The 21,470-nt window shown below is 41.9% G+C and overlaps 1 protein-coding gene across 2 annotated transcripts in view; it reads left to right on the forward strand.

Annotated features, from left to right (window-relative positions):
• Nucleotides 1–217: 217 nt before the first annotated feature.
• ETFA (electron transfer flavoprotein subunit alpha) overlaps nt 218–21,470 on the forward strand; it is a gene marked incomplete at its 5' end in the record, with an annotated part of 67,283 nt that continues 46,030 nt past the window's right edge. The window contains 4 exons of one of the 2 annotated variants that reach the window (XM_080692320.1): nt 218–256; nt 14,345–14,491; nt 17,222–17,303; nt 17,404–17,486. In XM_080692320.1, coding sequence (XP_080548446.1) covers nt 218–256; nt 14,345–14,491; nt 17,222–17,303; nt 17,404–17,486 — 351 coding nt within the window. The remainder of the gene's footprint in view (nt 257–14,344; nt 14,492–17,221; nt 17,304–17,403; nt 17,487–21,470) is intronic. The other variant, XM_080692321.1, reaches the window with a different exon arrangement.

Raw genomic sequence — 21,470 nt, forward strand, 5'->3', positions numbered from 1 at the left:
CCACTTCCAAGTCCATCCCCTAACTTCCCGCGGCCCCCATTGGCTGCAGGCCGCCCAATGGGAAGGCGGGGCCGCGGGCCCGCCCTCCTCGCGCGGGCTTCCGCTCGCGTTCGCGTCTCGCGAGCGTTGCGGAGACCGGCGGAGGCGGTGCCGCTCCCGCAGGCTCCGGGTCGCAGAGGCCGAGGGTACCGGCGGTTGGGCCGCCTGAGTAGAAACCATGTTCCGAGCGACGGCGCCTGGGCGGCTCCGGCGGGCGGTGAGTCCGGGCCGGGAGGGCCGAGCTGGCGACGGTCCCCGGAGCGTCCCGGAGAAGGTCACGGCCCCGCAGCGCCGCCGGGACGCGGGCCCAAAGTTCACCGCAGTGCGGGGTCGGCCCCGGCGCGCCCCTCTCTGAGCTGCACCCTCAGCCCTGTGTTAGTTTTTAAAATTTGAAACGGGTTCTCACCAAGTTGCCTTGGGCCTCGTTAAGTTGCCGAGGCTGGCCTTGAACCTGCGATCCTCCTGTCCCAGCTTCCTAAGTACTGGGATTACAGGCGTGCGCCACAAACCTGCGTGCCCGCCGCCCGCCCCCCAGCCCCCTTCCCACCCTTCTGGCTTCCTCCTGCCGCCTGTGGACACCCAGGCTCCCCACTCCTGGTAGGGGGGCGCCGCCTGTGTCCCCGGGACATCGACCTGAGGGAGGGAAATGTCGCCTTGGGGAGAGTTTAAAACCTGAGTTCTCCCGGAACCCGACCCACCAGTATCAAGGGCGGTGTGTGTGTGTGTGTGTGTGTGTGTGTGTGTGTGTGTGTGTGTGTGTGTGTGTGTGTGTGTGTGGTGTGTGGTGTGTGTGTGTGTATAGTTTAAAACCTGAGTGTGGAGTGTGTGTGTGTGTGTAGTTTAAAACCTGAGCAAGGGCGGGTGTGTGTGTGTGTGTGTGTGTGTGTGTGTGTGTGTGTGTGTGTGTATAGTTTAAAACCTGAGTTCTCCCGGAACCCGACCCACCAGTATCAAGGGCGGGTGTGTGTGTGTGTGTGTGTGTGTGTGTGTGTGTGTGTAGTTTAAAACCTGAGTTCTCCCGGAACCCGACCCACCAGTATCAAGGGCGGGTGTGTGTGTGTGTGTGTGTGTAGTTTAAAACCTGAGTTCTCCCGGAACCCGACCCACCAGTATCAAGGGCGGGTGTGTGTGTGTGTGTGTGTGTGTGTGTGTGTGTGTGTGTAGAGTTTAAAACCTGAGTTCTCCCGGAACCCGACCCACCAGTATCAAGGGCGGGTGTGTGTGTGTGTGTGTGTGTGTGTAGAGTTTAAAACCTGAGTTCTCCCGGAACGTACGTGTGTGTGTGTGTGTGTGTGTGATCATACTTGCTTGGCTTTTTGGCCAACGGGCAGGGCTGAACTGTGATCCTGTCTATAAAGCCTGTGGTCCAGTTTGATGTTTTTAGCCACATTTAAGATGCAGGTGTGTAGCCCTCTGCAACTCAGTGAGACTCTATTTCAAAATAAAGAAAAAATGCTCCCCTCCCCACAGAGCCAGCAGATTGTTTCATAGCTGGGGAACTGTTGATAGTGTAAAATATTTGATGCATTCAGTAGTGACAAATCTAGCCTGGTGTGGGGATCCCAGTACTTCGCAGGCTGAAACAGGAGAGTCACAGTTGGAGGGCAGCCTCAGCAACTGAGCAAGACCCTGTTTGAAAATAAAAAGTAAAAAGGTCTGGGGGGGATGTGGCTTAGAGGTAGAATGCTCCTTGGCTTCAATCCCCAGCACACACCCCCCCCCGCAAAAAATAATGAAGACACATCAAGAGTTTACCATATTTTTCTTCTGTTGTGAGAAGGATTGACAGAAATTATGTTTTTGTCCTAATGATGTGGAGGAACTGTAGTTGGAGACTAACCAATTACAAATCAACAATTTATATTGTGAGTTCTGTAGATTTTCTAATTTGCATTTAGGTTGAGAAAATTACTAACCTTGCTGAGCGTGGTATGTACATGCTTATAATCACAGAACTGAGGAGGCTGAGGCAGGAGGATCACAAGTTTAAGCCCAGCCTGGCAGTTTATTTTATTTACTTTTGTGGTGCTAGGGGATTGAACCCAGGGGCTTTCTAACCTCTGCACTACACCCTCAGCTCTATTTTATTTTTTACTTTGAAACAGGATCTCACTAGATTGCTTCAGCCTCCTAAGCGCTAGGATTAAAGGTGTGTGCTGCTACACTCAGATCAGCCTGTGCGATTTAGCTAGACCCTAACTCAAAATAAAATATAAAGGGCTGGCCAGACGTGGTGGTGCACGCTTGTAATCCCTGTGCTTGGGAGGCGGAGACAGGAGGATCACGCAGGTTCCAAGCCAGCCACGCTGGCTTAAGAGACCCTATTTCTAAATAAAAAAGTATAAAATAGGTTTGGGAGTATAGCCTGGAGGTAGAAGGGTTTCCAGGAACCCCAGTACCACCAAAAAAAAAAAAAAAAAAAAACCCACAAAAAACAAAAAAGCACAAAACATAAAGGATAAAGGGCCGGGCATGTGGCTTAGTGGTAGAGCATTTGCCTAGCATGTGCAAGGCCCTGTGTTCAATCCCAGTTTAAAAAAAAAAAAAAAGATTGCTGACCTTGGGTTTAAAACTTTCCTGACATTTTTCAGCGTTTCCACTGTGTGTGCATGTGCGTACATTTTCCCATTCACTACTGAGGCTTTTCTCTCCCAAACATAACTGCTGGTCTTTCTGGAGATCTACAGACCTTTTTTTTTTTTTTTTTTCTTCTTGTGTTTATTCTTTTTTCTTTAAAAAGTCCTGACTTTTCCTTCCCCTAATAAGTTCAAACTCATATTTTTCTATCACTGTTGTGTTTTAGATATTTTTTTCCCCTTTAGAGGATCTTGACATAATCAAGTTAAAGTCATGTTTGGGAAAATTTTTCAGGAGCCAGAGCCAGACTTGTAGAAGAATGCCTATGTGTGCAGCAGTTGGAAGGAATTTTTATCAACAGATTACACATTTGGCATAATTGTGTGTGTGAGGGGGAGGGAGCTTTAGGACTCAGTAATTATGTAAAGTTAACACAGAAAATGGAATGATTAAGAGCTTCTTAGTAAATACACAGTTGGCCAACATACATAGACAGCATTTCCAAATCTATTGTGATTTGCCAAGGACTTTGACCTTGACTTATTTTTAAAATTCGAAGTCAGTCTTAGCAAAGTAGCTGCTCTAAAGTCATTAAGAATGTTTCAGGCATGGATTGCAAACATGTAAGAAATGGCAGGAACTCTTTTTAAATGGACACATAGATACATATAACACATATTTAGATTTTCAAATTTCAAAGTTGGAGAAAAGTAAAAGTATAGTACCAAAGATTCTCAGAACTTTTTCCTGAGTTTCACTGTTAACAGTTTGACACATTTGCTTTATCTCTTTACATTGTTATCTTTTGAACTATTTGAGAATTTGTTGCAGTCATGCCCTTTATTCCTAAATGGTCCAGTGGTTATTTTATTTTATTTGGTCCTATTTTATTTGGACTGAACCCAGGGTCATTTTACCTCTGAGCAGTGCCCTCAGCCCTATTTTATTTTATTTTTTATTTTGGGGGGAAACAGGGTCTCACTGAGTTGCTGAGGGACTCATTGAGTTGCTGAGGCTGATCTTGAATTTGTGATCCTCTTATCTCAGCCTCCCAAGATTAAAAGCGTTTGCACCACGCCTGGCTTCAGTGGTTATTTTAAAAGAACCAGAAGGGTTCACTTTCCTAACCACAAAATAAGTGGCAGAATCAGGAAGTTTGACAGTGATAAAATTTGGTCAGTTGTCTCATCAATATGCTTACAGCAATTTTTCTTATTCTGGTCTAAGTTACCCAGAGGCCCTGCATGTATCATGTCTCTTTAGTCTTGGTTAGAAAAGTTCTTCAGCCTTTCTTAGGCTTTAATGACATTGACATTTTTGAAAAGGACAGGCCTATTTTGTAGACTGTTACCCGATTTAGGTTTGTCCGGTATTTCCCTTGGGATTAGACTGAGGTCATATATCCTTGGAAGGACTATACAGAAGTGGAACTGTGTTCTCAGTGCATCGTGTTAGGAGGCACGCTTTGTTGGCTTATCTCTTTACAGGTTGTTTGCCAGGTTTCTCCACTGCGAGGTAATTATCCCTCCTTTTGTAACATATAATTGATGGGGAGATATGTTGGGACTGTGGGACTCTATTTCTCACAGACTACCACCCACTAGTTTTAGCACTTGACAATGAATCTTGCCTGAGAAATTATTACCCTGATGCAAAATGATGGTTTCCAAATTCCATAATTTCTTTTGCATTGTTAACATTCTTCCATAAGAAAAAAACATTCCTTTTTTGCTTATTTATGTGTTTATAGATTCAGGATCCTTATTTAGTAGGTTATCATCTCTTATTACCTGTATTATTTCTATGCTCAAGTTGTCCCACATTTGTAAAGTGGGAATTTACTTAATCTGACTACTGTTTACATATACTTAATTATATAATAAAGTCAAAATGTTTATCTCAAATCCTACTCTGTGTGTGTGTGTGTGTGTGTGTGTGTGTGTGTGTGTGTTTGCAAAGCAAAAATGTAGGTAGAAATGAGTTGAGTTGGGAGACTTGGAGTAATATAGGAAAGGGATAGTAGCCTACACTAAGTTATTGTCATTGACGATGGAGAGGAAGAAGTGAATGAGTTTAGAAGATGCTCCATTTAGAAGGAAGAATTGTTACTACTTTAGAGGCTGATTTCATGTAAAGGTTGAGAGAAAACCCAGAGATGACTCTTAGATCATGGTGTGGGCAGTGTGGGAGAGGGTGCATCCCATGAAGAAGCCTGTGGGAGTATGGGAAGGGCCTGGAGGAAGGAGGCCAAGTTGAGTTAAAGTTTGCATTTGCTGAGTTGGAAAGTGTTTGACAAGACAGGCAGGTTAAGCCCTTAGATATGCAGATATAACCAATTTTAGGTCTAGCACTTAGATTTGAACTAGAGATATACACACATGCAGATGCACACATGAGTTATTCTCATATAAGGTAAATTAAACATTGCTGAGGATAAGTAAGGTAAAGTCTGAAAAGTGTTAATTTTTGTGAAGGCAAAAACCAGATGTAGCCAGGCATGGTGGCACACGCCTATAATTCCACTACTTAGGAGGCTGAGACAGGAGGATTGCAGGTTCAGCGCCAGCCTCAGCAATTTAGCAAGGCCCTGCTCCAAAACAAAAATAAAAAGGGCTCAGGGGTAGCTTGGATTAGGTTCAGTTCCTAGTACCAAAACCCAAAACAAACAAACCAGATGCAAGTAATTGAGACATAAGTGAGAGGTGAAGAATTAGAGAGGGTGGGTTGGCATGGTGGTACACACCTGTAATCTTAGTACTTGGTAGGCTGAGGCAGGAGAATGGCAGGTTCCAGGTCAGCGTGCAGTAGGTAACTTAACAAGACCCCATTTCAAAGTAAAAAAATAAAAAGGGCTGAGGGGGGTGTCGCTCAGTGATCGAGCACCCCTGGGTTCAATCTCTAATCCCCGCGCCCCACACATGTACACAGAATCAGAGAAGGTGGTAGCTAGAATGGAATGTAGGGTAGTGGCTTTTTAATATGGGGATTCTTTAAAATTGGGAAAGCCTCGAACATGATTAAATATTGATGGGAAGAAGCCAAGGGAAAAGGTGATGTTGGAAACATAGTACTAAGTGGGGATTGCAGAAAGAAGTGTGGGTCGATTAGAAGAGTGTCTAGATCCCAGATGAAGGGCCGGACCCAGCGAGAGGGAGGACAGTGGCAGCTTACAGTGGCAGCTTCCGCCGTCCTGGGCTGGCCAGGTACTTCCCTGTTGTCAGGATGGGGAAGCAGGTTCCCATTAGACTTGAGTTTCATTGTGAAGGAGGCGGTGAGGCTCTTCTTGTTGGCAGGTTGAGAAGCATCAGGAGAGGCCATTTAAGATAGTTGTCGCGGAGGGTGACAGTGCCAGCAAGCAAGTCACAGTGCTATTGTGAGGCAGTTCTCAGGTACGGCTGCTGACCGAGAATTTATGTGTATCACTGACCTGTATTCATTCATTTTAATTTAAGTAGCAGTGTTTTGAAGATATTGAAATTCATTTCTGGACAGTTACATTATTATTTCAGTTAGTTTTTCTTAAGGTTTAAAAAATTGGCTTCTTTTCCTCCCATAACTATTATTACAAGAGGGTCTTCAAGTGTAGAGAGGCAATGGGGGGGTCATAAGATAATAAGATAAACAATTTTGCTTGTTCTTTTTTTAATTTTTATTGGTGCATTATATTCATACATCATATTGAGGTAAAAAACTTGTGTGGACATATATGTACACATCACCCATTTAGCCCCTACCCAGTTCCCACCCCATTATCTCCCCATCCCTCCTTCCCATGCTTGGCTTAGTAGTTGACCTCGGTATGTTTAAGTACATTGTGATTTATAGAGAATTTCCTTCTTCTCCCTCCCATCCCCTCATTTAGGTTGTCTTGTTTGATCCTCCATAGGATTTCCTTTTTCATCTAGGGTTCCTCCTATGGCCCATTTCTCCCTAGCTTTCACATATTAGGGAAAGCATCTGATTTCATATTTTTTTGACTGACTAATCTCGCTTAGCATAATGTCCTCCAGTTCCATCCATTTCCCTGAAAATGATGTAATTGAGTTTTTTTTAATGGCTGAGTAATGATCCTCCTATCTCAGCCTCCCAAGTGCGGGGATTACAAGCGTGCGCCACCACGCCCGGCAGACTCATATTTAAAACAGCTACAAATGGAGTACTTTTTTTTTTTTAAGATTATGCTTATTTTTTATTTATTTTTAATTTTTTTGGCCGTACTGGAGGTGGAACCCAGAGGCTTTCTGCCTCCGGGCTATACTCCCAGACCTATTTTATATTTTATTTGGAAACAGGGTCTCACTAAATTGCTGAGAGCCTAAGTAGTTGAGGCTGGCTTCGAACCTGTGTGATCCTCCTGTCTCAGCCTCCCAAGCGCTGGGATTACAAGCGTGCGCCACCACGCCCGGCTCAAATGGTAGTACTTTGATGTGAACTGGTAATTAAGAATCCAAACTCTAGAGTCAGACTACCTGAACTTAGAATAAACTGGCTTTTCTTCCTAGCTATGTAACTACCAAACTCCCATTTCCTCAAAGTAATAATACATCATAAAGTATTTCTGAGTTTTAAATAAGATAATATTTTATAAGATAAAACTGCTTAGTATAGTTAGTACTCTATAAATGTTAGTTTGGTTAATGTGGTCAAAGCAAAGCTGCAGTACTTTTTACCAGCCTTGTTTGCCTGGTTCCTACCTTATTCTATGTGGTAGCTCCTGAGGTGCCTTCCTGGAACACTACTTTTTTTTTTCTAGTACCAGGGATGGAACTCAGGGGCAGTCTACCACCGAGCTGCACCCCCAGCCCTATTTTTAATTCTTTATATTGAAACAGGGTTTCACTGAGTTTCAAAGGGTCTCACTGAGTAGTAACTGAGGCTGTCCGTCAACCCGGACTCTCCTGTCTCAGCTTCCCAAATGCTGGGATTACAAGAGTGTGCCATCTGGCTCCTGGAACACTTCTATGAAAGGTATTTGGAAAGCTTATGATCTGGTTCATCTTTCTCAATTTGCATATGAGGAAAACTAAATTTCTCATAACATATTTGAGGAATAACATTGTAGCAATCACTAGACTCCATTCATCTGTTACTACTGAATTATGTCACATAACCATTTCTCCATACTATGGCTACTTTCTATGTAGGAACTGAGAGATGAAAGGTAGAACACTGAATTAGAAGGAAGCTTAATACTTTAAAAATTATAATGGTGTCAGTGACCGTATAGCAAGCCTTTATGATATTGTAGTACGCAGTAAAAATTATCTGAGAGATGAACTGAGGGGATTTTTAAAAATTAAAATTAAATGTTATACTTTGTTCCATCATGATTGTATAGACATTTTAGGGTAAAGGGGGCAACAAGGCAAATAAAGCAAGCACCTTTCCTCTCCATTTAACCAGATGCAGCTTGTTGGCTCTTGAATGATAAGCAGCTGACTTCATTCATTAACTTGGGCTGAAGGCCGTCAATAACACATCTTTGTAGTTTAGGCCAACTACTTCCTTAGCCAATCCACGTAATAGAATTCTTGAAGTACATTGAGACATTGAGAGCTCTGAAATAATGTTTACTTCAACATTCTTGAAGCTTACACAGCTTAATCAGACACCTTGTTAAGGCAAGGAACTGTGTTTATAATAGCTTTCTCTTTGCTAACCCAGGCCACCAGCAATCCTTTTTTTTGTTTTGGTGGTACTGGGGATGGAGCCCTACTACCTCCGGGCTACACTACCAGACCTATTTTATATTTTATTTGGAAACAGGGCCTCTTAAACCAGCCAGGCTGGCTTCGAATCTGCGCAATCCTCCTGTCTCTGCCTCCTAAACATGGGGGATTACAAGCGTGCGCCACCACGCCCGGCTAACAGTTAAGATTGCTGGTGACCTTGCCGGTCATGGTGGTACACGCTTGTAATCTCAGCACATTACTGTATAAAAATAGACTGCTGCTGAGTGTGGTGGGCACACTTGGAATCCCAGCATTCGGGAGGCTGAGACAGAGAATCAGGGTTCACAGATAGCCTCAGCACTTAGGCCGTTGGCAACTCAGTGAAACCTTGTTTCAAAATAAAGAATAAAAAATAGGTCTGGGGGTGTAGCTCGGAGGTAGAATGCCCCTGGGTTCCATCCCCAGTATAGCAAAAAAAAAAAAAAAAAAAAAAAAAAGCAATTGCTCCCAAGCACTGATTGAAAATATTGTACTCAGAGTCCTTTTTAGAGCATTAGACTCCTTAGAGGAAAAAAAAGGGACCCTAACCAGTGCTTCCATGACCAGTGAGCCCAGTATGGCGTACCAATGTCCTTTGCAGCAAAAATCAATAAGGGAGGCATTCCTGATCATCCTGACTAGTTTATTGTCATTCACATACAAGGTATGTTTAAAGCTGATGCCAGACAACATAGTCCAGTCATCATCCCAAGAAACTGTTCAGTTTTAGTCCACTGAAGCCTTCAAGATGCCAGAGCAAGTGAGAAATCGCCTCAAATCAAAGACTGGTGGTTCATCATCTTATGAAAGTGAGAGAAAAAGCTGGGTGTGGTGGCCCATGCTTGTAATCCCAGTGCTTGGGAGGCTGAGACAGGAGGATTGCACAGGTTCAAAGCCAGCCTCAGCTATTTAGTGAGGTGCTCAGCAACTTAGTGAGACCCTGTTTCCAAATAAAGTATAAACTAGGTCTGGGAGTATAGCCTAGAGGTAGAAAAGCCCCTGGGTTCCACCCCCAGTACCCCCCCACACACACACACAGTGAGAGAAAAACAGAGAAGAAATAAAACTCTTTCCTCCTAAACTCATCCAATCTCACAGCTATCCTCACATCCTTAGTTGACAAAATATATAGTCCTCAATTTCCTGAATTGAGGAATCCATTTTCAAGATGACAGTCAAGGTCATGAAGAGTTTTCAGGCATGTCTTGCCATGGCCCGTAAACTCCAGTCCTTCACTAGGAATCTCTTTCTCCTTATTGCCTTCTGCACACATGGCTGGTAGCACTTGAAGAGTCCCCGGAGCTGTCCCCCTTGAGGAACTTGTCGGCACACCCGCGGTGGAAGCACGGGGGTACTCAGTCTTGTCGATACAAGGCTCCTTGATGTGTTCCATGGCTGCGGAAGCAGCCGGGCACACTGTGATGTCTGGGGTTTCTTAAGTATATTCTTTTGTTGTTTATTCTTAGAAACCTAATTTTGAACAACCTTTTAAAAAGCACATACAAGGATAGATGCAGGTACACAAGCTTGTTAACCCAGTACTAGGGAGGCTGAGACAAGAGAATCACAGGTTTGAAGTCAGTCTTTGGTAATTTAAAGAGACCTTGTTTCAAAATAAAAAATAAAATAGGGCTAGGGATATAGTTCAGAAGTAGAATGTCCCTGGGCTAAATCCCAATACATAACACACACACCTTTCTCTCTCTTTCTCATGGAAATTCTAAAAGCTTAACAGTTCCTTAGCAGATCTATTCAATTTAAATTATGAGAGGACTATAATTTTCAGCAAATATGGGCCCTCTGCCACCAAATCTTGGATTTGTTCTTCAAATGGTGATGGAAATCTCATAATTTTTATGGTAAATGATGTGTGAAACATAATCAAAAAATATAGTGTCTGATATATATTGGTAATAGATAGTTTGTTACTAGCAATTTTTGTGAAATAGCACGTAAATCAGAAATTGTGCCATTGGATCTTAATTACAACATCTTTAATAAGATATTGTATTCTTCTGATTAGGAAAGTATCATATAATTAATTCTACATATGTATATTGGAAAAGTAACATTGTATTGATATAAAAATGGACAGGTGTGGTATTGCTTTCCAAGAGCTTTTATTCCATCCCAGAAATTGTGAATTATGAATTAGTACAACTTTTTTGAAGAACAGCTTGTGTCATTCATTATCAAAAGCCTTAAAATTGTGCCCTTTGATCTGACACTTCTAGGAATTTACATCTTCAGATGTACATACATATTTCCAATTTTAATTCTAAGTACTTGCTTTCTTACTGGAAATTTTTTATTTGTAAAAAATAAGTTCTACAGCCGGGCATGGTGGTGCACGCTTGTAATCCCCGCGCTTGGGAGGCGGAGACATGAGGATCGTGCAGGTTCGAAGCCAGCCACGCTGGCTTAAGAGACCCTGTTTCCAAAAATAAAAAAGTATAAAATAGGTCTGGGAGGGTAGCTTTAGAGGTAGAAGGGCTTCCAGGAACCCCAGTACCACCACCAAAAAAAAAAAGAAGTTCTAGCCGGGCGTGGTGGCGCATGCTTGTAATCCCAGTATTCAGGAGGCTGAACCGGAGGATCACGGTTCGTGGCCAACCTCAGCTACTTAGTGAGGCTCCCCGAACTTAGTGAGACCCTGATTCAAAATAAAGAATTAAAACAGGCAGGGGATGTGGCTTGGAGGTCAAATGCCCCTGGGTTCTATCCCCAGACATGCAAAAAAAAAAAAAAAAAAAAAGTTCTATAAACAAGTAGTTGCTTTGGCAGCAACAAAAGTCCCATTTTCTCTCCTTTCCTCCTCTCTCTTTGAGTAAACAAAAGGAGAAAGACAAGAAATGTGATCCACTGCTACCACAAGGCAGTAATTGCTTCCTCTGGTGCATCCTGCTCTGGTGTCTCCCTTCTCCCGTCCTTAGGGCAGGGAAACACTGGAAGCTTTCCTATCCTAGGCTTGCCGGAGGGTCTCTGGCCACCTGCTCTGGGTTGACTCACAGTGTAGAGGGATCTTTGAGGGCTGGGGGTAGGCTGGGATGAAGTGGTAGAGGTCGTTCAGGGTAAGAGGGCCTCCATCTTGTTGAGGGTTAGACAGAATCTGGCAAAGCAGCCAGAGTGAAATCTGGGCAGGTTCCAGCCAGAAGCAGGGTCGCTGTTCACCAGGAGAAATTACCTGTTGCGGTAGAGTGCAGGTGTTTAATTATAAAAACTGTCTTCTCTGCATTGTTTATTTATTTATTTATTTATTTATTTATTTATTTATTTGTTTTTTGGTGGTACTGGGGTTCCTGGAAGCCCTTCCACCTCCGGGCTACACTCCCAGACCTATTTTTTATACTTTTTTATTTGGAAACAGGGTCTCTTAAGCCAGCGCGATCCTCCTGTCTCCGCCTCCCAAGCTCGGGGATTACAAGCGTGCGCCACCACGCCCGGCTCTGCATTTTTTATAATATTGTGAAAAGCCGGGTGTGGTGGCGCACGCGCACGCTTGGGAGGCGGAGACAGGAGTATCATACAGGTCGAAGCCAGCTGTGCTGGCTTAAGAGACCCTGTTTCCAAATAAAATATAAAATAGGTCTGGGAGTGTAGCCCAGAGGTAGAAGGCCCCTGGGTTCCATCCCCAGTACCCCCACCACAAAACAAAACAAAACAAAATGTGAATGACACAAATTTCTCCAGAGACTGGTTAAGCTGGTAAGACTGTATACTATGCTAAAAAAGGTAAAGAATATTAAAATATAGCAATTGATGAAATGAAAAAAGTAAAATGTATAAAATCTGCACATTAGTTATATAACCAGCATTACTGTCTCATAGCTGGCTTCCTCTTGTACTTTCCTTGTTAGTTTCCAGCTCTGGGAAATTTCGTCTTATGCTTTATTTACTCCAACTATAGAGCTGAAGTGTGTGTGTGTGGGGGGATCCTAAGGATTGGACCCAGGGGTATTCTACCTCTGAGCTATATACCCCTGGACTTTTTTAAAATTTTCCAATGGTCTCACTAAGTTGCTGAGGCTGGCCTTGAACTTGTGATCCTCCTCTCTCAGGCTCTTAAGTACTAGGGTTCCAGGCATGTGTCACCATGCCTGGCTCAGAGTTGAAGATTTTAGCTAAAATAAGCCACACAGCCCTGACGTCTGGTTCTCAGTGCCTCTTTTCTCCTGTCTCATTGCCATTTTCCACAAGGGTAGTTCTCAAGTTTTCTTTTTTCCTCAAGCCTTTGGTGCCTTTCCTCGTCTTTTTTCACAAAAGGAACACCTAAACTTCCTTTCCTTTTCTTGACTGAACTAAATGATGTGCAGCTTTTCACATCTTGGGTCTCTTATTTGGTTCTCATTATTTGCAAAACTGGTCTGTCTTGTAATTGTTTGTACAAGAACAAGCTTATTTTCTGTGAAATCTTTGCGCACAAGGACCATTCTTTTTTTTTTTACCTTTGTGTTCCTGGCTTTTGGAATTATTCCAGATGACCATGAATTGTTGGTGGTTTCTTGAGAGTCCATGCTAGATAGGTCTGGGCATCGGTTAGTTCTAAGGTAATGTCTATAAGCCTCTCTTTTAAAATCAGAAGGATATTTGAGCAGGCAAAATTGTTATTTGTTGTCATATTTTATTTTTATTTATTTATTTTGGTGGTACTGGCTCCACCTAAGGATTTTTGTTTGTTGTTGTTATGTTTTTGTAGTACTAGGGATGGAACCCAGGGGCATTGCACCTCCGGGCTACACCTATAGTCCTAGTTTTTAGTCTTTATTTTTTGAAACAGGGTCTCATTGAGTTGTGAAGAGTCTCACTAAGTTGCTGAGGCTGTGAACCGTGATCCCCAGTCTCCTCCTCCTGAATTCTGGAATTACAAGCGTGTGCCACCACACCCAGCATCTACCTAAGGATTTTAAATTTTGGTATATGGCAGTTACTTTCATTGGACATAGACTAGTGGGAAAATTGAAAATAATTAAAAAGTTTTTTTGTTTTGTTTTTGGTGGTACTAGGGATTGAACTCAGGGGCAGTCTGTCTTCAAACTACATGCTTTTATTTGGAAGTAGCGTCTGGCTAAGTTGCTGAGGCTGGCTTTGAATATACAATTCTCCTGTGTCAGCCTCTCAGGTACTGGGATTAGAGGTGTGTACCATTGTGCCAGGTTTTTAAAAGTTTTTTTTTTTTTTTGGTGGTACTGGGGTTCCTGGAAGCCCTTCTACCTCTGGGCTACACTCTCAGACCTATTTTTATATTTTTTATTTGGAAACAGGGTCTCTTAAACCAGCGAGGCTGGCTCCGAACCAGCGCGATCCTCCTGTCTCAGCCTCCCAAGCGCGGGGATTACAAGCGTGCGCCACCATGCCTGGCTAAAAAGTTTTTAAAAGTTAAAAATTAACCTAGCACGGAGGAGTACACTTTTAATCCCAGTACTTGGGAGGCTGAGACAGGAGGATCACAGATTCAAAGACAGCCTCAGGAGGCAGTGAGATTTTCATCAACCTATAGAGACCCTATTTCAAAATAAAAATAAAATATGTTTAGGGATATAGTTCAGAGATAGAATGCCCCTGAATTAATTCCCAGTGCCAGAAAACAAACAAACAACAATAAAAAACAACTTTTTAAGCTGGGCCCAGGACTTGGGAGGCTGAGACAGGAGAATCTCAGGTTCAAGGCCAGCCTTGGCAACTTAGCAAGATTCTCAGCTGCCCAGTGAGTCCCTTTTTTAAAACAAAAAATACAAAGGGCTGGGGATGTAGCTCAAAGGTAAAATGCCTTTAGATACCACAAAAAAACTTTTTTAACAATAGAAAACTAATTTGCATTTTCAGTTTTTATTAGGTAAGAATATTAGTATTACAGCAATAGGCCACCCAATTTTTACTATTGAGCAAGTTGTTGTATACGTACTTTTATAGAACTGAGGATTATGCACAGAATAGTTTTCTTAACAGCATATACATTTAACAATTAGAGTAAAAAAATAACCTATGATAACATTCTTTTTTTCCCCTTCTGTTTTTAGGCCTCACTGCTCCGATTTCAGAGTACCCTGGTAATAGCGGAGCATGCAAACGATTCCCTGGCACCCATCACTTTAAATACCATCACTGCAGCCAAGCGTGTTGGGGGTGAAGTGTCCTGCTTAGTAGCTGGAACCCAATGTGACAAGGTGAGAAATTTTTAAGGTCAACCATAGCAAATATAATCTCCATCAAGGGACAGGGAAAGATGGCAACAGAGAATTATGCTGAAGACGGTATCCCGTACTGGGCGTGAGTCCTCATTAAATGGCCAGTGTCACAACCATTACTATGTGTAAAAAAGGACTAAAAGGTTTGCTCACTAAGCATTTTATCTTTTGAAATGAGGTAGAATACTTGATTTAGTTCCACTGGCACCATCATGTCCCATCAGGTACCAAGTAGAATGATAATATTTGAGTTCCCTTAGAGGTTAATAGCTGATTCCTTTTTGTATTGATGAATATACTCACTAATTGCTTCTAAATCCTGAAAGTGGCAAAATTGGACAAAGTATCATGGGTGTTAATTTTTAATTAGTTAGAATAATTCAAATGTAAGTACGATTCTTTCCAAATTTCAGCTGGTACTATGCAAGATGCTTGTTGCTGTTGTTAAATAAGATAATGAGTGCTTTGGGAAACCAACCCCCCAGGAAAGATGCCGTGCTGTGGGTTGCAGGGTCTGTGCCGCTGGGCTGCCACGTAGATGAGTACTGCAGTTATCCTTAGCTGAGCCGCCGATCCCCTTTCACACCTATTATAATTGGGGATTTGAGCCTCAGGGAGGGACAAATCTGGAGAGAGAATTTTCTTATTAGAAGATTTCATTTTATACTAAATTATTGATACAGAGCATGTGGTAATGCAGGTTCGGAATGCTGGTAACTCCTTATATGAAATTGATATTTTAAAAGAATATATTCTAGCAGGTTTAGGGTTAGTTGTGTAGATTTCTCTATCTAAGTCCTCTTAACAGCTATTAAATCTTACATACTTGGTATTAACCACATTAAATTTTAAGTTTAAAAGTAAATGTAATTTTGAATTTAATTTAAGTAAATTTAAATTTAAAAGTAAACATTGGGCCAGATATGGTGGCGGAAAGAATAAAGAATAAAAACTAGGGCTGGAGCCTGGCGTGGTGGCGCATGCTTGTAATCTCAGCATTCGGGAGGCGGAGACGGGAGGATCGCGGTTCGTGGACAGCCTCAGCTACTTAGCGAGGCTCTTTGCAACTCAGTGAGACCCTGTTTCAAAATAAAGAATAAAAAACAGGGTTGGGGTGTAGCTCGGAGGTAGAATGCCAGTGGGTTTCATCCCCAGTGCTGAAAAAACAAACAAACAAACACAACAAAAAACTAGGGCTGGGTGTGTAACTCGAAGGCAGAATGCCCCTGGTTCCACACACATACACATATAAAAGTAAACATTAAATTTTAAAATAAATGTTTAAGTTTTTTTTTTTTTTTTTTGGTGGTGGTACTGGCAATTGAACCCAGGGGCATTCTACTTCCAAGCTATACCCCCAGTCCCGTTTTATTTTTTATTTTGAAATAGGATCTCACTAAGTTCCAGAGGTCCTCCCCAAGTTGCTGAAACTTGAACGTACGATCCTCCTGTCTCAGCCTCCCAAGTATTGGGATTACAGGTGTGCACCCCCCCCCCCAGCCTACGCTTCTTTATCTTTAGGAAACCCTAACTTTAAAATGTATGGGGTTTGTGGCTGTGTTGTTTTTATTCATTTATTTTTGTGGGACTGGGAATAAAACCTAGGGGTGCTCTACCTCTGGGCTGTATCCCAAACCCTATTCTTACTTTTAATTTTGAGACAGGATCTTACTGTGTTTCTGAGGCTGGTCTTGAATTTGCAGTCTTTCTATTTCAACTTCCTGAGTTGCTGGGATTATAGGTGTGTGCTACCTCGCCTGGTTTGGTTGTGTTATGAAAAAGAGAGAAGAGAGAGGGAAGAAATGAATCTTACTTTTGCCATTTCTAAAATGCCAAAATTACACTTGCTTTGGGTCAGTGCAGAGAGCACAATTTACAGTTTACAATTAAATAGTGATTTATATTGATTTTTGTTTGTCAATTAGTACTTTTGTCTTTCAAGATGGAATTTTTGATGAACTCCATTGTAGAAAGACCGTGTAAGGTCGATCCTTAGTGAGATCAGTTGGCATAAGATTTTGTTAAAGCTAAGTGAAGTGGCTTAGGCCTGTAATCCTAGTACTTGGGAGGCTGAGACAGGAGGATCACAGGTTCAAGGCCAGCCTCAGCTACTTAGTGAGATGTTCATCAGCTTAGCCAGACCCTGTTTCAAAATAAAAATAAAATAGGGCTGGGGGGATAGCTTGGTGGTAGAATGCCCCTGGGTTCAATCCCTTGTACCACAAATACACAATAACAATATTTCTTTTTTACTCCTAATAAGGATGATTTCTAGGGGGAATACTGGGCCAACTCTTTTTATTTTTAATTTTGAGACCGGATCTCACTAAGTTGTCATGCAGGGACCTCAAACCTGTGCTCTTCCTATCTCAGCCACACAAGTACTGGGATTATAGATGTACACCTGGCATAAGAATTATTTTCAGCCGGGTGTGGTGGCACATACCTGTAACCCCAGTACTTTGGAGGCTGAGATTCGAGGGTCACAATTTTGAAGCCAGCCTTAACAACTTAGTGACACCTTGTCTCAAAATCAAAAATAAAAAGGGCTAGGAGTGTCCTTATTGATGAGGTTTCCCTGAATTTAATCCCACCACCATACACTTAGAAGAATGACTTTCAGTTGGTCATTAAGATTTTCTGCCTTGTTGATATTTGCTTGCGTTTTTTTGATAGTTGGATGATTAGCTGCTTATCTTCTAATCACAGGTGGCACAAGATCTCTGTAAAGTAGCAGGCGTAGCAAAGGTTCTGGTGGCTCAGCATGATGCCTACAAAGGCCTCCTTCCAGGTGAGCTTTTCCAGTGGAAATGTAGTGTCTAAAATATGGTTCAATATGTGAATGTGGAAATATTATGAAATGCGTTTTACCAAATGTGTTTACTTCTCAGAGGAACTGACACCATTGGTTTTGGCAACCCAGAAGCAGTTCAACTACACACACATCTGTGCTGGGGCATCTGCCTTTGGGAAGGTGAGAAGATTGAGAATGGGAAGTCGGATGTTGCTGCCCAGAAGAGATTGCGTTGTCCTGAAAACGCACGAAAAACTTTTAGATAGCCAGTCCTGATTAAGTCACATGGATGGCGTGTTTCTGCTAAAATTTATGTTTTCAGCGTTTTGGCACAATTTCTGCTCAATGCCATTTTCAGATATTCTCACAGAGATAAATTTTGTTCTTTAAAGTTTTTGTCATTTATTAAAATACCACTTCTAGGCTTTCAGATTTTGTCTTGGAGAAAAGTAGGCTATTATTGTTAAATTACCTTCGTTTAAAAACAATGTTGAATTCTGGGTGTATGTGTGTGTAAATGTTTGTATTAGTAGCGAATTTTTTTTTTCCCTCGTAGTACTAGGAATGGAACCCTTCTACCTCCGGGCTACACTCCCAGACCTATTTTATATTTTTATTTGGAAACAGGGTCTCTTAAGCCAGCAGGGCTGACTTTGAACCCTGAGATCCTCCTGTCTCTGCCTCCCAAGTGTGGGGATTACAAGCGTGCGCCACCACCCCCGGCTTAGTAGCTAATTTTTTATAAAGTAATTTTATTGGTGAATTAGAATTATTCATAGTGAGAGTCAAAGTAAGACATCATGAGCCGGGCGTGGTGGCGCACGCTTGTAATCCCAGCATTCAGGAGGCTGAGGCCGGAGGATCACAGTTCACACACAGCCTCAGGTACTTAGTAAGGACCTCTGTAACTTAGTGAGACCTGTTTCAAAATAAAGAATAATAAAAATAGTGTAGCTCAGAGGTCGAATGCCTCTGGGTTCCATCCCCAGACCCCCCTACACACAATAAAAGTAAGATCATGCATCATGTATGCACATTTATAACTTGGCGTGCTTCCCTTCAGAACCCGCCTCACTTCCCTCCTCCCTCCTCGTGGCACATGTTAGTGAGACTGGAAGAGATACCTTCATATCTGAGTGTAGCATTATTTGATCTTTCTTATTCTTTAAGCCTCCTTTCCCCCTTCTTCTTCTGTCTTAAGAGAGTTTATTTGGATGGTTAATAGAAATTTAAAAAGGCTAATTCTAGAGTCAGGGATGGTGGTGCAGACATATAATCCCAGCTACTTCAGAGGCTGAGGCAGAAAGGATTAAAATTTGGAGGCCAGCCTGGGAAATACAGCAAGACCCTATCATAAAAAACATTGGGAGTGTCCTCTCTTGTGACTGTATTATCCTAGCTCTCTCTCCTTCCTCTCCTTTCCTCCCTCCCTCCCTCCTTCCCACTCTCACTTTCTTCATTGTACTGGGATCAAGCACAGGGACATTCTCCCTCCAGCCTTTTCTAGTTGGAACAGGATCTCACTTAGTTGCTGAGGAAAGTTTTGCTAAGTTTCTGAAGCTGACCTTGAACCTGACATCTTCCTGTCTCAGACTCCCAAATACTGGGATTACAGACATAGGCTGCCATGCTTGGCTTCCCTTTTATTTCTTTCTTAATAAGCTGTAAACAGAGCCGGGCGTGGTGGTGCACACTTGTAATCTCCACACTTGGGAGGCAGAGACAGGAGGATCGCGCAGGTTCGAAGCCAGCCTCAGCTGGCTTAAGAGACCCTGTTTCCAAATAAAATATAAAATAGGTCTGGGAGTGTAGCCAGGAGGTAGAAGGCCCCTGGGTTCTATCCCCAGTACCACCAAAAAAAAAAAAAAAAAAAAAAAAAAAAAAAAGCTGTAAACAGAAAATCTGACCCAGAAAAACATGCCCTTAAGCACCAGGATAAATTTGTTTTTAAGCAAAGGATAATGAAAGTACAAAAGACATTAAATTTCAGTTTAGAACGTTTGAAAACTTTAAAGAAGAGGCATAGCCAGGCTTCAAAATAAAATAAAATAGGGCTGGGGGTGTTAGCTCAGAGGTACAACTCCCCCGAGTTGAATCCCCAGTGCCACAAAAGAAGGAGAGAGAGAGAAAAAAAAAAGGCATAGTCTACTTAACATAAAATTTGTAGGAGAGTCTACTCAGCCAGATAACAGTATTTCAGTAGTAATTCCTGGACAGTTAAAGAAGGTGATTAAGGAAAAGGTTTATTTATGGAAGAAAGCTTTAAATACTGACAAATTTAGTTTTGCACACTTTGGTACTTTTTAGTAACTTTTTTTCATGATTGAGCATTACTATATAATACAGATAATGATAAAATGAAAATTAGAAAACTTATTGTGCAAATACAGTAGTAGGAGAAGTGACTCCAGCTATAGTATTTGTTAGCATCATAGAGACCACTTAGTAGATATGGGACAGGGGCGTGAGGAATCAAAGAAAGAAAACCCATAAATATAGTTGAGAGTAATACAGCATATGTACATACATACATACAGATGTGTGTATCTGTGTGTGTGTATTTATATGTATATATTTGTATATATGTATATTTTTGTGTGTGGTGCTGGGGTTTGAATCCAGGGCCATTCTACCCGAGCTACACCCCCAGGCTGATTTTTTATTCTTTATTTTGAAACAGGGTCTCACTAAGTTGCAGAGAGCCTCACTAAGTAGCTAAGGCTGGCCTCAAACTGTGATCCTCCTGTCTCAGCTTCCCAAATACTGGGATTACAAGCCTGTGCCACCACGCCTGGCTTTAGCATATATATTAAAAATTATTTTAGAACAAAATACATGCTAGTGTCACATGCATGTGGGAGAGTGCAGAGCAAAAGAGTAACTACAGGAGAATACCGGGAGAATTTGTAGGGAACAGAGAGTCTTTGGGCGTGGGACAGGGAGAGGAACTTGAACGATGTTATGTTGAGGATATTCTTGCTAGGTGCATATTGTACCAAATTTAAGAGTAAGGAGTAAGGTATTTTTAGAAATCAGTGTAGAATTCCCCATTTCTATTTTATGTAATAAAATGCAGTGCTTCATTTTTTATAACATTATTTAAAGGAACCTCGATTCCAGAAAGTATGACTATTCAGTTAACACGAGCTGACTCTGGTTTTAGAGCCGTAGAGTCATAGAACTTCACACTGGAGGGCTGAGAGTCTCTTCTGTCATGTGAGATGCGCTGGGAGCAGGAGATGTGCTTTCCCCACGGATCCTGGCAGGGAGGGAAAAGTTGGCACATAAATCTCTTCCCAAGATGACATGTGCATACTAGTGAAAGTGTATACATTTTATTTTATTGCTCTTTTTATACATAATATATATTCAGGCTAGCTTTGGTCTTTTTTTTTTTTTTTTTTTTTGGTACTAGAGATTGAACCCAGATGCATTCTACCTCCATATTATAACCCAGCCCAGTTTATTTCTTTTTTGGAAACAGGGTCTCACTAAGTTGCTGAGGCTGTCCTCAACCCTGTGATCCTCCTGTCTCAGCCTTCCAAGTACTGGGATTACAAGTGTGTGCCACTGTGCCCGGCCTTGGCCTTTTTATGCAATGTTAATTTCAATGAAAGGTGAAATTTTGTGGTACTGGGGATGGAACCCAGGAGCATTCTACCTCCAAGCTATACCTCCAGCCCTATTTTTTATTCTTTATTTTGAAACAGTTTCTCGCTGAGTTGCCAAGGGCCTCACTAAGTAGCTGAAGTTGGCCGTGAACCACAGTCCTCCTTTCTCAGCCTCCCAAATGATGGGATTACAAGTGTGCGCCACTACACCCAGCTTGAAACTTTGTTTTATATCCTTTAGTAAATATGTACAAGTATAATCTTTTCCAGTATTTGAGAATTTTACTACTAAATTTTTTTCTTATCTAAAGTCAGTGATCCATCACTATTACACTTTGTAATTGATATTTATTAAGACAAATATCGCATCTCATAATACAACATATTGAATTAAGGTAGCTTACTATTGTCAAACTCAGAAGACTCTTAACAGAGTAATGGGAAGCACGCCTTTATTTTCAAAGACTGTCCCCAAATTCTGGTCTTGATGTTGTAGTATGTCCAAAGTTTCATGTAAAATGTTAAATATTTGAATTAAAATGTCTATAGGCTA

The sequence above is a fragment of the Muscardinus avellanarius genome (genome assembly GCF_963383645.1).
Source record: "Muscardinus avellanarius genome assembly, chromosome: 3".
Lineage (NCBI taxonomy): Eukaryota > Metazoa > Chordata > Mammalia > Rodentia > Gliridae > Muscardinus > Muscardinus avellanarius.